The following is a 15,602-nucleotide window of genomic DNA, read 5'->3' on the forward strand; positions in this document are numbered from 1 at the left end:
ACGTGTACCAATCACATTGAAAAATCTTTCATACCTAGAGAGCAAAGTAGAAAAACACGTGGCATACTAGTATTACAAGTCTCAAAACCCCTCGTGGATGCGGCTGCAACATATGACTCCTAAAGTGGGAGAGATTTTTCAATGTGACCGGTACACGGGATGGTACATCATGTGTCAATAAACAAATGGTGGGATATGTATGCTCAAAAGTTAATAACTTAAAAAATAAAATTTCTCTCCATTCTTATTAAAACACGTGGTCACCACGTCATGATGTACTACTTATGTTCCCGTCAGAATTAAAAATTTCTTCTAAAATGGATGCATGAAAGCCGCCACGTGGCCACCTCTATTCACTGACAAGCTACAAAAAGCATCTGTCTCTCTTTCTCTCCTCTCTCTATCCACCTCCTGAATCTCGCTCACTTACTCAGTCTCTCTCTTACTTACTTTCTCTCTTTAGGGTTCCATGTTCTATCAGGTTTTTAGAGCGAGAAAATTGTACTTTAAACATACCTGTGCACGCATGGAGCTGATTGGATCACACTTTTAGATTCGGATCCTCGCCGTCTGCACCCGGTTTATTCAATCCGATCCGATCCGACTCGGTGCTCCAACTCGAAGATCCGGTTTGCTCTAAATTTTAGATCCGGTTTACTCTAAATTTTGTTAGTTACATTGGCATCTTTTGGTGATTTTCGATTTCTACTGTGCATTTGCAGAAGATCTGGTTTCCGCTGGTGGACCGGTTTATGTTTAGATGATATGCAGAAGATCTGGTTTCCGCTGCTGTGCATTTGCAGAAGATCTGGTTTCTGCTGTGCATTTGAAAACCCTTTTTACATGTCGAAATTCAAAAATACAAACAGAAAAGCAAAGAAAGCTACAGACTGTTTAACGTACAACAAACGTTTGGAATATGCCTTAGACTAATCAACTTCTTGTGAGATAAGACTTATTCAAAAAAATTTCAGATGAAACCACATTTGAAAATTAAACGATAATCAGAGTCATTAGACTCAGAAGACCGGTTGCCTTTATTTGTTGACTCTATTTGTTGACTTTATTTGTTGACTTGTGAGGAATGAAATCTCCGCGAAGTTTCTTTGAGAATATCTGTGTGAACTGAATCCATGCCCTTGAATGGCTCTGTTGACTGGAAGGAACTTGTCTAGCACTTCTTAGGGTCGCCGTTGCTGCTGCTTCCTACTTCCAACATATTGCATTTCTTGGAACTCACCCGGTTTTCATGAAACCTTTCTGACACTTGGATCTTTTTGCTTCTTTCTTCATCCCTAGTTTTCGAGTCTTTTCCTTTCTTTAACCCGGCAAATAATCTGCTAGGTTAAATTTGTGGCGCTGGCAAATGGCAGTGGTTGTTCCAATTCCACGGTAAGCGAATGCTGTCCTTTTTATGTTTTCCATTTTGGAGTTATGGGAAAAAGTTCTAAGCCAATTTCTGTTTGTAATATGTTGTACTCAGGCTACATCACTATGACTTGGAAGAAAATGCTGCAGAAAATTTTCCAAAGAATATTAGGGAAGCACCGAAAAAATTCCCCAAGAAAAAGCTTCTTGATTTATGGGAGTTGGTCCTGCAGAGGTGGAATCAGATACTTTTAGTTTTCTGTGTTGTCGCTCTCTCAACTGATCCTTTGTTCTTTTACATCCTTACGGTTAACAACGGGCAGAAATGCTTTACCCTGGACAAAACATTGGGGACCGTAATTGCGCTTCTGCGTTTCAGCATCGATTTCTTTTATGTATTTCATATCATTTTTCAATACCGTGCATGCATTGTTGCTCATTCTTTTCAAGCCTCTCGACAAGGCGAATCGGTTGCAGAGACTCGGGCAAGAGCACGGAAATATTTGTCGATAGACCTACTACTCGACGGGCTTATGATTCTTCCATTTCCACAGGTATGGAAAACCGTTTTATATATAGTTAAGCTATAATATTTACAAGGTATGCTAGCTTATATGCTTGCTCTGATCTGTCCAGGAGCTAGTTTTTTCTGTCTTTCCCAAACGAAATAACTCGACGGTTACCGGTGAAACAAATCTATTGATCTTGATGTTTGTGTTTCAATATCTGCTAAGGGCTTTTCGAATCGGCTCTTTGTTAAAAGTAGCTCTAAGGGGTTCTAGCATCTTCGCCGAATCTGCATGGCCTGATCTCTTTCTTTTTATGCTTGCTGGTCATGTAAGTTCCATAACCATTTCTAACCGTGTGATGCTAGAGAGACCATTTTGATGTATAGAAGGAATTCAATCATCAACCGCCACATCATGTGTTTTACAAAATATGGTCTAAAAAGATTGTCTCCCTATCATTTTCCTTTCTAATCAGTTCTTCAACATTCTGAAACGCTTTTGTTCTTCTATATTCCAATTTTCTGGTTCTGTACGTAGGTTACTGGAGCCTTTTGGTATTTTTTCTCACTAGGAAGAATAGCAACGTGCTGGCGAGAAGCCTGTGCGCACTGTTATTTATATTGCGATGACACATTTGGAGCTAAACCATTGGCAGACGACTGTCTCTCTAAAAACACAACGAATTTTGGAATATACACTGATGCCCTTGACTCTATAGTTCTGGATTCAACTCCTTTTGTGAAAAGGATTTCTTACTGCTTCTGGTGGGGGATACAAAATCTAAGGTTTTGCTTATCCAAATTATCCTACTTTTGAGCGAATCTCTTTTATACCGCTTCTGGATTCAACAATTTTGAGAATCTCCTCTTATATGTTTAGTTGTATCGTGTTATGCAGTTCCCTCGGCCAAAGCCTCAAGCCCTCTACAATCCACGTATGGGAGATATACTTTTCACTTCTTGTTTCGATATCTGGCTTAGTGCTAATTGCAATTCTTGCTGGAAATCTGCAGGTTGGTGCTAAACCATTCCCTCCTAGCTCTTTATCTAATTATCAAATGACTGTTTGCGCATTGGTTTATCAGATATTCTAATTTACTTATATAAACGTGATGAGCAGCCTTTTGTTATCACTTGTCACACAGAAATATTTGCTGTCAAAAGTTGCGAGATCGGAGGAAATGAGATTGAAGGAACAAGAAATAGAATTGTGGATGTATTACCATTCACTTCCCCGGAGTCTTAAGGCGCGGATTTGGCAATCCATGAAACACAAACTGAAAAAAAACATACGCGTTGAGAATTTTCTTCACCTTCTTCCCGTGGAACTTTGTAAGGATATAAAATGGCATCTCTGCTCAGGTCCACTCAGAGAAGTGCCAATACTTCGAACCATGGACGAGCAACTGTTGTTCGCCATCTGCAAATATCTCACGCCGGTGCTGTACGCGAAGAACAGCATCATTTTTCACGAGGGAGAACCACTTGCTGAGATGCTCTTCGTCACCCGCGGTAAGCTATTGACTTACACCGCCTCTGCTACTGCTAGGGTAAGATTTCTTGGCAAAGGTGACTTCTATGGAGAAGAGCTTTTCGATTGGGTGCTGATCAACTGTGCCAGCTTATCTAACTTCCCCTTTTCAACTGAAACTGTCAAGGCGCAAACGGAAGTTGAAGTGTTTGTTCTAAGGGCGCAGCAATTGAAGACGGTAGTCTTTAAATTCTGGTGGCTTTTCACCAAAGCGCAACGCCGCCACTCGAGCCTTAATACTAGCTTTAACGTGGAGCAATGGAAACCAAGGGCAGCTTATGCTTTGCAAGCAGCTTGGCGTCGCCATAAAAAGGAAACCTCCACGATGCGAAAAGTGAATTTGTGACCGCGTGCTTCCCGGGAATATGACTGCTTTTTATCTTGTGAATTTGTGAATTTATTTTTATTTTTATTTTTTTGTGAAGCTTGTGACAACAAAAATCACTATTCAAAAGCCTGCCGGCTTTATACATAAGATTTGATGCATTATGTTGGATTATTTTTGAAATTTTTTATTTGAGGGACATTTATGTTTATATTTTTTTATGAAGCTTGTGACACCAAAAATCACTGTTCTGCCAGCTTTATTGACACGCCCCGACCCCGATATTCCCCGAATACCAAGGTAGGCACGTGCTGGCCGACACCCGAGGGTGACGAAAGCCATTTATTGAGTGCAAATGCTGAAAACAAAGGGTAAATAAGGTTTATAAATATAAAAGAATAATTAATATGCAAATAAGGACCGTGTTCAGAGCACATCTCTAATCTAGAACGCTAAAAGAAAATAATAATAAAATTGAATGAAACAAAAGAGTGGGTCCTACACCGAGAGGACTCGAAGATGCCGATGCGGAAGTGCCTGGACGTCGGGATTGTATGCCTTGATTCTAAGTCCTAAAGGGGGCGCAAAACAAACATGAGTGGACCAAGTTGATATATATATATATATATAATAAAACAGTTATCAACATACTAACCCTCAGGTTTTATGAAAACACAAATATAATGATAAACATAGGTTTTCCGAAACCTAGCATGTCGTGCAATGTCTCAAATCATAATTCGCATAAATAATAAACACTAGTGAATGTCCGATATAACACTTCAGGCCCCATGCCGGCTCCCCATCTCTGAGCAGACAGTCAGAGGAAAATACACTTCAGGCCCCTTGCCGGCTCACCGTCTCTGAGCAGACAGTCAGAGGAAAACACACTCCAGGCCCTATGCCAACACCAAACCGTCGCCCGCGATGGACCAGATGTATCCCTACGTCCCGTAGCGGAAATGACCACTAGGTAAGTACAAAACCAGTGAACATACATATATTGAAAATCAACTTCATAGTATAAAGTCATCCATCATCTATACTATAAAGAGGTGTTCTAAACATGTTCTAAATATTATATCGTCATCCATCAGATATTCTATAAGAACATGGGTTATAGGAAAAATAGTAATAATTCAAACTAGCTTCAGTAAGCATGTTATCTCGTAAAACATTTCATAAAACATAATCATCAAATCATGTTTTTCATGTATGCATTTATACTATCAAAACATGCATTTTTAGAAGGGGTCCACTCACAGTACTTCGCCGTCGAAAAGTCACGCCATCTAGCGAAGAAGGAAACGCCACAGATAAACGTCCCTAAGCACATAAAGGGTACATTTAGTCAAACTCTACTCAAACAATTGAATTTGGGAAAACGGACATCGGAAACGGGTTCAGAACGTCGAAATTAGCCTAGGAGGGGTCCCATATGAAAACCCGAAAAATCAACAGTCAAAATCAGCGTTGACCGTTGACCGGTCAAAGTCAAAGTCAACTATTACCGTTGACCGGGTCCGGATCCGGGTCAACAGGTCAAACGGATTTAGGCTTGGATCCGGGTTTGGGTTAAGATAAATGGGTTTAGGTTTTAGGTGGGTTGGGTTTGGGCTTGAACCTCACGGCCCAATGGCCTAATTAAAAGGGTAATGGGTTTGGGCTTGGCAGGAAAGGCCCAAAGGCCTTGGGTGTTCTCCGGATTCCAAGGAGGGAGAAGGCCGGTTTTTGGCCGGAGAATTCCCAAGCTTCGATGGAGCGCAAAACTCAACCAAAACATGTCATTCAATATACCAAATTGAAGCCCCAAAGGTAAGGAATCGAAATATACCCTTGGTTCCCGTCATCGTGGTCGTAGTTGGCCGGAAAACAGCCTGGAAGCCACGGGTATCCGCCGGAAACTGGGTAAGATTCAAATGAGTATAACTTCTTCAATACTCAATGAAATTGGGTGAAACAAAAAGGAAAGTTGTAGTACTCAGCGAAACGAAGAGATTGATACCTCGCACGCCGGCCAAATCGCCGTGGTTTGGCCGGAAATTGCCTCGAAAGGGACGGTGCTCGCCGGAAAACTGGGAAATGTCTCCGAGGTGGTTTCTTCGTGATTTGACGTCCAAAACACAACCACGGGGTTAGAAAAGAGCTATAGGTGTGGGCATGGGTGTGTGTGTTCTTGTCGGAGGAAGGAGCACCGAGAGGGGGGATGGAGAAATCACAAAGGAGAAAGAGAAGAGAGGAGAGAAGAGAGACTTTTTCGGAAAAATAAAAAGAAAAGGGAAAGGGAACGGGGGACAAAACAGGGGGGTGGGCGGCTCACCAATTAAGACTTAAAAACAATTTTAAAAAGGAAAGTATCCTCCAAATTTAGTGAAAATACAAAAATACTTATTTTCTTACCTAAATTTCGAGACGGGTTGTTACATTTATACAGTATATTATAACTTATATAACAACAGGAGCAACAAGAAAAGCATAGAAAGGAAAGTGTCGAATTCGAAACCAAGTTACCGACCAGCAGTTGCAGACCAGACGACGAGCAGTTGTAGACGGTGGTGAACGGATGAAGGTCTTCAACTAGAGTCTGATTTCTGAAGTTCGAGTGAAGAAATAAAAAGGTAGATCCCAAATTTTATACACGGAATCCTTTCAAATTTTTGGTCAATATCACAGTTATATCTCAATTATCCCTATTCTCTTCCGATTAAATGCAACTACGTACCCGGAAAGTCAGATACTTTTATCCCAACAGTCTGCTACAAGTATCCCAGCAGTCAACTACATATCCATCACGTATCGTATCCCGCGTGTCAGATACGGGGTGTGGGGGTAATCCTCCGTGTTTGTGCCTCGTAGACATCCGTTGTAGCTAAAGTGGCTAAGTCCACGTCGGCGTATGAACCTTTTTTATGTTTGGTTCACATAATGCTTGTATAATATCTGCGGTCCCTTGCAACGAAAGCGATGTTTGTGTTATGAGATACATATAATAATGCTCAAATATTTTCTCAGCAAGGCAAGAGATGCAATGTTTTCAATTGAGAATTTGAGAGATTTTAATGGATTTATAAATTCATGGATTTTTATGGAGTTTAATTGATTTGTAAAGATTCCATATAAAATTTTGATTCAATTATCTCGAAATCTCATGGGAAGATGTGAGATTTGTGGATGTTTAAAATATACTACAAAATCTCTCTAATTCCCTCTAATTCCTCAACTTTCTCAAATTCTTTAAAATCAATTTCTAATTTAATACACCTGGAATGTTATAAACTTTTTAAAAATTCTAATTGAATACACCTTGAATTTCAGGGAATCACTTAAAATCTTGATTGAATACTTCTAGATTCATTAAAGGAATTAAATATCTTAAAATCTCAATCGAATACACCCTTATAAAGGAAGATAAAACGCCTGGCTGTGAGGATCCGCTATTCCTTCTGCTGCAACACCTTGTAAGCATGCTTTATCACCCTTCCCTTCTACTCACTTCTCTGCTGCAACTTTTCTCGTTCACATCTTCGTACTTCCACTCGTCTTGTCGCTCACTTTATACTCATTAGCCCTTCCGTGCGGTGTCTGACAACTGCTTACTTAGCGAAGCCTGAATGAACGCCATTTTCGGCTTTGCTCTAACCGAAGCTATTGCATCGTTTGCCCCAATGGTGGCCTTTTTGATCTCTTATCCACCGAAGCAATCCACAACTTAAACAGTCCATGATAATTATTTTACCTTTTAAACTCAAGCTCAGATGACACTTCTCTCGTTGTTTTGCAAAACGAAAACTCATGAACCAGGATAATAAGCTGTAATTTTAATCAAAACAGCATAATTTCCCCTGTATAGATGGGATATGGCAAATGTTGGTTGCAATTTCTAATCACAATCCACAACATCAAATACAATACCCGCTATCAGATGTCAATGCTATTTGACGGATCAATGACATAAATGTACTTGTTCCAAAACCCCAAGTATGAATCCATTCTAATCGGTTATACAAAAATAGGAGCATTCCCGTGCACCTTTTACATTTTTTTCTGAAATCTGAACCGCCTTCGCCTTCCAACGGAAGTATCCAATCGAGGTCAGTTATCGATTGGCAACCGAGGAGAGGCGTACAAAGAAGAAGCATATATAAGACCAAGTCATCAGAAGCAGTGGACTGGTTGACTTGTGACGAATGAAATCTCCTGGAAATTTCTTTGACAATGTGCGCGTGAATTTGATCCATGGCCTTGGTTGGCCCTGTTGACATGAAGGAACTTGTTGATTTTCGCACTTTTTAGGGTCGCCATGACTGCTACTTCCTGCTTCAATTTTTACTTCCAACATATTGCATTTCTTGGAACTCAACTGGTTTTCATGAAACCTTTCTGACACGATCTTTTTGCTTCTTTCTTCTTCCCTAGTTGTCGAGTCTTTTCCTTTCTTTATCCCGGCAAATAATCTGCTAGGTTAAGATTTGTGGCACTGGCAAATGGCAATGGAGGTTTAAATGCCGCGGTAAGCGAATGCTATCCTTTTTATGTTTGCCATTTTGGAGTTTTAGGTAAAAGTTCCAAGCCAATTTCTGTTTGTAATATGTTGTATTCAGGCTACATCACTGTGACTTGGAAAAAATGCTGCAGAAAACTTCCCAAAGATTATTAGAGAAGCACTGAACAAATTCCCCAAGAAAATGATTCTTGATTTATGGGAGTTCGTCCTGCAGAGATGGAATCAGATACTTTTAGTTGTCTGTGTTATCGCTCTCTCAACCGATCCTTTGTTCTTTTACCTCCTCAGTGCTAACACTGAGCAGAAGTGCCTTACGCTGGACAGAACAATGGGGACCATGACTACGCTTATGCGGTTCATGGTCGATTTCTTTTATATATTTCATATCATTTTTCAATTCCGTGCAAGCATTGTTTCTCATTCTTTTCAAGCCTCTCGACAAGGCGAATCAGTTACAGAGACTCGAGCAAGAGCCCGGAAATATTTGTTGATGTACTTACTAGTCGACATGCTTATAATTCTTCCACTTCCGCAGGTATGGAAAAGCCATATATAATATATAATTGAGCTATAATATTTACAAGGTATGCTAGCTTATAAGCTTGCTCTGATCTGTCCAGGTGCTAGTGTTTGCTGTCATTCCAAAACTAAAATATTCATCGTTTGAAGCAAGGCTATGGAACACTATGTTCGTGTTTCAATATCTGCTGAGGTTTTTTCGAATGGGCTTCTCGTTAAAAGTAGCTCGAAGGGGTTCTAGCATCCTTGCCGAATCTGCATGGGTTGATCTCTTTTTTTTTTTTATGCATGTCTGTCATGTAAGTTCCATAACCATTTCTAATTCGGGTGATGCTAGTGAGACCATTTTGATATAAAGAAGGAATCCAACAGCCACATCATATGGTTTATAAAAGATGGTCTAAAAAGATGGTCTCCTGTCATTTTCCTTTCTAATCAGTCCTTCAACATTCTGAGACGCTTTTGTTCTTCTGTATACCGATTTTCTGGTTCTGTACGTAGGTTCTTAGAGCCCTTTGGTACTTTTTTTCTATACAAAGAATAGCAAGGTGCTGGCGAGAAGTCTGTGAATCTCATGGAGGTTCACACTGTTATTTATATTGCGATGACACATTTGGAGCTAACTCATCCGTCGACGACTCCTGCTCTACAAACACAATGGATTTTGGAATATAGTCTGATGCCCTTGAATTTATAGTTCAGGATTCAACTCATCTTGTAGCAAAGATTTCTTACTGCTTCTGGTTGGGGGATACAAAATCTAAGGTTTGTACTTATCCCAATTATCCTACTTTTGAGAGAATCTAAGGATTTCCTACTACTTCTGGATTAAGCACTTTTGAGAATCTCCTCTAATATGTTTAGTTGTATCGTGTTATTGCAGCTCCCTCGGCCAAAGCCTCAAACCCACTACCTATTTAAGGGATGTATACTTTTCAATTTATATTTCGATATCCGGCACCATGCTACTTGCAATTCTTGCTGGAAATCTGCAGGTTGGTGGGTAAACTATTCACTCCTAATTCTTTAGTTTGATTATTGAATGACTGACTACGCATTGGTCTATCAGTTATTTAATCTAGTTTCATTTATATGTAAACCTGATGAGCCGTCTTTTATTTCCAACTTGTCAAACAGAAACATTTGCTGTCAAAAGTTGCGAGATCGGAGGAAATGAGATTGAAGAAACCAGAAATAGAATTGTGGATGTATTTCCATTCACTTCCTCGGAATCTAAAGGCACGGATTTGGCAATCCGTGAAACACAAACTGAAAGAAAATATACGCATTGACATGGAGAACTTTCTTTACCTTCTTCCCGTGGAACTTTGTAAGGATATAAAATGGCATCTCTTCTCAGGTCCACTTAGAGAAGTGCCAATACTTAAAACCACGGACGAACAACTGTTGGAAGCTATCTGCAAACATCTCACGCTGGTGCTGTACGCGAAGAACAGCATCATTTTTCATGAGGGAGAGCCACTTGCTGAGATGCTCTTCGTCACACGCGGTGAGCTATTGACTTACACCGCCTCTGCTGCTGCTGCTAGGGTAAGATTTATTGGCAAAGGTGACTTCTACAGAGACGAGCTTTTCGATTGGGTGCTGATCAACTGTGCCAGCTTATCTAACTTCCCCTTGTCAACTGAAACTGTCGAGGGGCAAACGGAAGTTGAAGTGTAACTAATTCACTGTAATACATTTAGGTATGAACATTTCGGTACACTAAATAAGATATCTATTAAATACTAAAACAAATATATAATTTATATACTATTAAGAGAACTCTCATTGTCAACTTCTTTTTCCTATTTTTTTCTATTTTGCCCTCACTTTTGATATACACTATTGACAAAAGGAGGGCAAAATAGTAATTTTGTACATTTTGACAAAATGGCAATCATATCACTATTTTTCCTATTTTACCCTCTTTTTTTTTTTTTACTTTTTTTTTCAATTTTACCCTCACTTTTGATGCACAATATTTACATAAAGAGGACAAACAAAACAGTAATTATGTAATATTTTTAAAAAAATGTACTTATTAAGAGAAATTGTTAATACACACAAAGTGTGTGCTTTCTACTAGTATAAATTTGAATTAAGTATACATTAGAGGACTAAAATCAATATCAAATCTAACATCAGGTTTTTACTGAATTTTAATTTTCTTTAAGGATTAAAGTTCAAAAATCCCTAAGTTAAATCTCAATCGTTATTTCATAAAACAAATGTGCGGGATAATCATGCATATTTTAGTATGGTATTGTTATCGACATATTGAGCCCAATGGATTATGTGCATTCACATCACACTCATATATATGTATTCTAAAAATAAAATAAAAACGCCTACAATTAAACTTTTGTAAATAATAGCCTTGGAACCAAAGAAAATCTATTAATCTAGCAAATATTAAATTTATCGAGGTATTCTTTATTTTCTTAAATATTATAAATCTTATTAGTTATTTGCTTTACAAACTAACAATTTTATATATTTTTAACGAAGTAAAATGTAGCATTTGCTTTTCTTTTCTTTTTTTCCCTAAAATAGATTGGTCATTTTTCAATGTATTAATTATTCTATTTTACGAAAATTTAACCAACAAAAACTCTATTTAAATAAACAAAAGCTATGGTAACACGACACATCATATATGCAACAATGGTTTCTAATCTCAACCATGTAAAGAAATCAAAAAAATTATTAATTTATATATTATGTGAGACCTAAATGAAACTTTTTTATAATATCTCATTTTATAAATTTAATGAATTATTAATTTAACACGTTATTTTCAAGTCGATACTCATTATTAATGTCAGATATTAAATTATCGAAATTGTATTTACTTTCTTCCACTTATATAACAATATACGGCGTAGATCCTTGCATTCCCAACATTACTACTGCTTAAGGGCGGGGAGCAAAGTAGAAAAACACAGGTATTACGAGTCTCAAAACCCCTCGTGGATGCTGCTGCACCATATGACTCCTTAAGTGGATGCATGAAAGCCACCACGTGGCCACCTCTATTCACTGACAAGCTACAAAAAGCGTCTCTCTTTCTCACTTCGTTTACTCTCTCTCTCTCTCCTTTCTCTATCCACCTCCTGAATCTCACTCGCTCACTCAGTCTCTCTCTTAATTTCTCTCTCTAGGGTTCCATATTCTATCAGGTTTTTAGAGCGAGAAAATTGTACTTTAAACATACCTGTGCACGCATGGAGCTGATTGGATCACACTTTTAGATTCGGATCCTCGCCGTCTGAGCCCGGTTTATTCGATCCGACCCGATCCGATCCGATCCGACTCGGTGCTCGAACTCGAAGATTTCCATCCACAATTCTGTAATCATTTCAACTTTTTCTCCTTAATTTCATCGCGAAATTTGATCGAATTTAGCTCTTGATCTGCTTTTGGTTGCCTGTGGACGTGCGTATGTGTTTTCTGTTTGTGAACTTGTCAATTAACTTCCTGTTTGGTTGCCGAGAAAGCTGAGGAGGAAAGTGATAGAAACTAGAAAATGTTGTTTTCATTTCGCTTCTTCTTGTTGCTTGTTCATGAAATTAACTTTAGCTCAATCGGAGTAGGCTCGATTAATCGATTTACTCGAAATTTTGTTAGTTACATTGGCATCTTTTGGTGATTTTCGATTTCTGCTGTGCATTTTCAGAAGATCTGGTTTCCGCTGGTAGACCGGTTTATGTTTAGATGATATGCAAAAGTTACATAAGGAGTGTGATTGTTCAAGCTGGGCATATCGTCACGTCTACAAAGGCAAGGGTGCATTTCAACAATACTGATAGATTTTGCATGCTTGCCAATTCGCGGAACCGAGCATTTAGGGCGAGTTTAGCAAGGGTGCATTTCAACAATACTGATAGATTTTGCATGCTTGCCAATTCGCGGAATCGAGCTTTTAGGGCGAGTTTAAGGATGATGGTTGATACAGGTGCGACAGATGACCAGGGATCCGTTTTTGATGTGCTGCCTGACAAAGATGAGGATGGTGAATATACCAGTGGAGGGTGTAGAAGGTTTATATCGATTCTCCTTATTCGTCTTTATTTTTTGGGTAAAATTTATAGGCAAAAGTGATATCCTTATTCAGCTATAAGTTGACCCGTTCTGATATTGAATGATCTAACTGGTGCCTTTTGGACTTACCTTGATGTTCCTTTTTTTGTCTCGTTGACAGCGAAGGTGGAAAACTGAGTTGCGGTTATTCAAGTTTCAGGGGAAAAAGAGCAACTATGGAGGATTTTTATGATGTTAAAATGTCCAAAATTGATGGGCAAACGGTCTGCCTGTTTGGAATTTTCGATGGTTAGATTCTCGTTATATTCCTTTTTTGTTTTAGATAACGGAATATGTTCTGATTGCTAAAAGTCTAAATTGTAGGGCTAAAAATCATTCGTTACAATGTCTATGGAATGCTGTCTACATAAGAATCCAGAGTGTCTGGACACGTGGAGTATATTTAGGTTTTTCGAACATATTTGAGACCATTTAGTGGCTGAACCCTTAGGAAACTGCAGTGGCAAACGGTTGGGCGAAACTGATAACTTTTGCTGCTTTAGATGCTATGTGTGGTAACTTTCCACGTAAAGGAAAATATCAAAGCTTGTATCATTTTAATTACGGAGCCAGTTGATATTACTTGCATATATCTGAGGGTTCTGCTACATAACTTTTCCTAAGATGTAATTGTCCTGAGATTTCAGTCAAATATAAGCATTTTGCCTATTGGCTGAAGTAGAAAGTACTTGTCCTATGTATGATGCAAGGTTTTCTAATTTTTTTTTTGTCTGTCTTTACAGGTCACGGTGGTTCTCGTGCTGCTCAATATTTGAAGGAGCATCTATTTGACAATCTCATGAAGCATCCACAATTCATGACAGACACAAAGTTAGCTATTAGTGCGTTCCTTTATACCTAAATTTGTGCAGCACAGACAATGAAGTGTTAGGGTGATATGGTTGTAGCATGTCCATTGTTCTGACACAGGATCCCATACGAGTGGAATTATTTAGTTTTGTGTCCTCTTAGTTCAGATGGAAAGAGATGAATTTTTTTTACGCCTGTCATTTCATCAAGCTGTGGGGTCCTGCACTGAACACTATTCTATCCTGTGACATAGGTCTGTTTGGTTCTTCTGTGTAACTTGGGTGACCTTGCAGGTGAATCGTATCAACAGACCGATGCAGACTTTTTGGATTCTGAAAGAGATACATACCGGGATGATGGTTCTACTGCTTCAACAGCAGTCTTGGTTGGTAACCATCTATATGTTGCCAATGTTGGAGATTCACGAACAGTAATATCAAGGGCAGGAAAAGGTATAAATTGAATCATTAGTCATTGAAAAGTGGTTAATAATATTATGATACATAACGGAATTCATCATGAAGTATATCGGACACCTTTCCATGCTGAAAATGTTGAATGTAATCGTATAGAATGTAAGAGTTTAATATTTTGATATGCTGGATATCTAAAATTAACTTTCGTTTTTCCCATTTTGGACAGCTATTGCTTTATCCGAGGATCATAAACCAAATCGAAGTGATGAGAGGAAGAGAATTGAAAATGCTGGGGGTGTTGTAATGTGGGCAGGTAAAGTGCTATTCAAGCATCAGGTGTTGATTTTATTCATGGGCTTGAAAATTTCTATACGGTTTCACTGTTTACAACATTATGATAAATCAGCAAGTGACCTACTTCATTCTGCTATGTTCTCAGGCACTTGGAGGGTAGGAGGTGTGCTGGCTATGTCTCGGGCTTTTGGGAACCGCATGTTGAAGCAATATGTTGTTGCAGAACCTGAGATCCAGGTGATCATTGAACTTCTTGCTGTTTGATTCTGAATTAACTTATTTCTTTATTTGTTTTCTGAGGATTTAATCTGTCCATGTGGTGAACCCGGCTTTACTCTTTCTACAATCTGGTGTAGGAGCCTAGTTGTGAATAGTAAATAGTAATTTCCTAGTAATTGTTGTATCCGAGGAGTCTTATTTTGGTAGCATAAATCACAAAATACTTGTTTACTCGTGGATGTTACATATATTTGTATCCCCTAGATTGTAAGATTTTTCATACCCGATGTCGAAAAGAAAACCAACACAGATTGGAAGTTAGAGCAAAGTTTTCATCAGTTTTTTTCTCTGTTTCAGGACCAAGTGGTGGATGAAGATTTTGAGTTTCTAGTGCTTGCTAGTGATGGGGTATGGGATGTGCTAACGAATGAGGTAAATTCTATCCTTGCTGTAACCTTCGATTTTGACACATACGCAGACACAAGGCCATTCACCGGTCCTTCCACGATCGGACATGGGATGGGCGAGTTCTTTTGTGTAGGCGAACGGTTGTTTTGCAATATGATTGCAATGATAAGAACCCTGGCTCCCTGCTTATCTATTTCTGCATCATGTGTCAGGTTGCTGTTGAAGTTGCCAAAACAGAAGAAGAACCCGAGGCAGCAGCTCGAAAGTTAACGACGGTCGCCTTTTGCCGTGGCAGTGCCGACAACATAACGTGCATTGTGGTGAAGTTCCAGCATGACAAAGCAGAGCCAGGCAGTGCTCACCAAGATTGAAAATTTACATATTGCATGTGTGGTTTTGTCAACATTTTTAAGAAAACTGAATATTAAATTTGCGCATGCAAATGGATGAATGTGCTTACAGAAATTAAAGCAATTTTGTTTATTCATTGGTTTTGTATCTACATTTTTCGATTTCTTGTACGTAGAAGACGGGGTTTTCAACCTGTTTGGTAGCCGTAGTTGTCTACGTTTGTATTGTATACTCTTCTGCATGGCTGTTAAATGTCGGATCGGGAT

At 38.9% G+C, this 15,602-nt stretch overlaps 2 protein-coding genes and 2 long non-coding RNA genes across 9 annotated transcripts; 3 read left to right on the top strand and 1 right to left on the bottom strand.

Annotated features, from left to right (window-relative positions):
• The first annotated feature begins 402 nt into the window (after window positions 1-402).
• LOC137720481 (cyclic nucleotide-gated ion channel 1-like) lies at window positions 403-3,943 on the top strand. 5 transcript variants are annotated; one of them, XM_088691239.1, is made up of 7 exons: window positions 403-629; window positions 723-1,392; window positions 1,484-1,922; window positions 2,005-2,205; window positions 2,415-2,662; window positions 2,775-2,889; window positions 2,997-3,943. In XM_088691239.1, exons 2-7 carry the CDS (start codon window positions 1,367-1,369, stop codon window positions 3,120-3,122), a joined length of 1,155 nt encoding a protein of 384 aa, XP_088547365.1. In that variant the 5' UTR covers window positions 403-629; window positions 723-1,366; the 3' UTR covers window positions 3,123-3,943. The 5 variants fall into 5 exon arrangements, with proteins under 5 accessions (XP_088547365.1, XP_088547359.1, XP_068315656.2 ...); XM_088691233.1 differs by having other exon boundaries at window positions 3,022-3,943; XM_068459558.2 differs by lacking the exon at window positions 403-629 and having other exon boundaries at window positions 658-1,392; window positions 1,484-1,603; window positions 1,846-1,922; window positions 3,022-3,943.
• A 29-nt stretch (window positions 3,944-3,972) lies between these two features.
• Window positions 3,973-5,996, bottom strand: LOC148698931 (uncharacterized). Of its 2 annotated transcripts, XR_015960847.1 has the most exons (5): window positions 5,738-5,996; window positions 5,567-5,636; window positions 4,996-5,058; window positions 4,235-4,304; window positions 3,973-4,090 (listed from the first exon to the last, which is right to left on the bottom strand). It is a non-coding gene; the product is annotated as an uncharacterized LOC148698931 (long non-coding RNA). The 2 variants fall into 2 exon arrangements; XR_015960846.1 differs by lacking the exon at window positions 3,973-4,090 and having other exon boundaries at window positions 4,105-4,304.
• A 3,341-nt stretch (window positions 5,997-9,337) lies between these two features.
• LOC137721062 (uncharacterized) lies at window positions 9,338-10,467 on the top strand. Its single transcript, XR_015967026.1, has 3 exons — window positions 9,338-9,520; window positions 9,639-9,750; window positions 9,893-10,467. It is a non-coding gene; the product is annotated as an uncharacterized LOC137721062 (long non-coding RNA).
• A 1,184-nt stretch (window positions 10,468-11,651) lies between these two features.
• On the top strand, window positions 11,652-15,472 carry LOC137719996 (putative protein phosphatase 2C 76). The gene is made up of 9 exons (XM_068458986.2): window positions 11,652-12,108; window positions 12,435-12,798; window positions 12,960-13,087; window positions 13,582-13,680; window positions 13,942-14,100; window positions 14,291-14,377; window positions 14,504-14,595; window positions 14,935-15,009; window positions 15,198-15,472. Exons 2-9 carry the CDS (start codon window positions 12,473-12,475, stop codon window positions 15,354-15,356), a joined length of 1,125 nt encoding a protein of 374 aa, XP_068315087.2. The 5' UTR covers window positions 11,652-12,108; window positions 12,435-12,472; the 3' UTR covers window positions 15,357-15,472.
• The last annotated feature ends 130 nt before the right edge of the window (window positions 15,473-15,602 follow it).

The sequence above is a fragment of the Pyrus communis genome, chromosome 1 (assembly GCF_041283825.1).
Source record: "Pyrus communis isolate YQ-2024b chromosome 1, ASM4128382v1, whole genome shotgun sequence".
Lineage (NCBI taxonomy): Eukaryota > Viridiplantae > Streptophyta > Magnoliopsida > Rosales > Rosaceae > Pyrus > Pyrus communis.

Coding starts and splice junctions, on each gene's coding strand:
- LOC137719996 (XM_068458986.2), top strand. CDS start 12,473: ATGATATGCAAAAGTTACATAAGGAGTGTGATTGTTCAAGCTGGGCAT. Junction 14,101..14,290: donor AATATCAAGGGCAGGAAAAG/GTATAAATTGAA, acceptor CATTTTGGACAG/CTATTGCTTTATCCGAGGAT. Junction 14,596..14,934: donor TTGCAGAACCTGAGATCCAG/GTGATCATTGAA, acceptor TCTCTGTTTCAG/GACCAAGTGGTGGATGAAGA.
- LOC137720481 (XM_088691233.1), top strand. CDS start 1,367: ATGGCAGTGGTTGTTCCAATTCCACG. Junction 1,393..1,483: donor GTGGTTGTTCCAATTCCACG/GTAAGCGAATGC, acceptor TGTTGTACTCAG/GCTACATCACTATGACTTGG. Junction 2,206..2,414: donor TTTTTATGCTTGCTGGTCAT/GTAAGTTCCATA, acceptor TTCTGTACGTAG/GTTACTGGAGCCTTTTGGTA.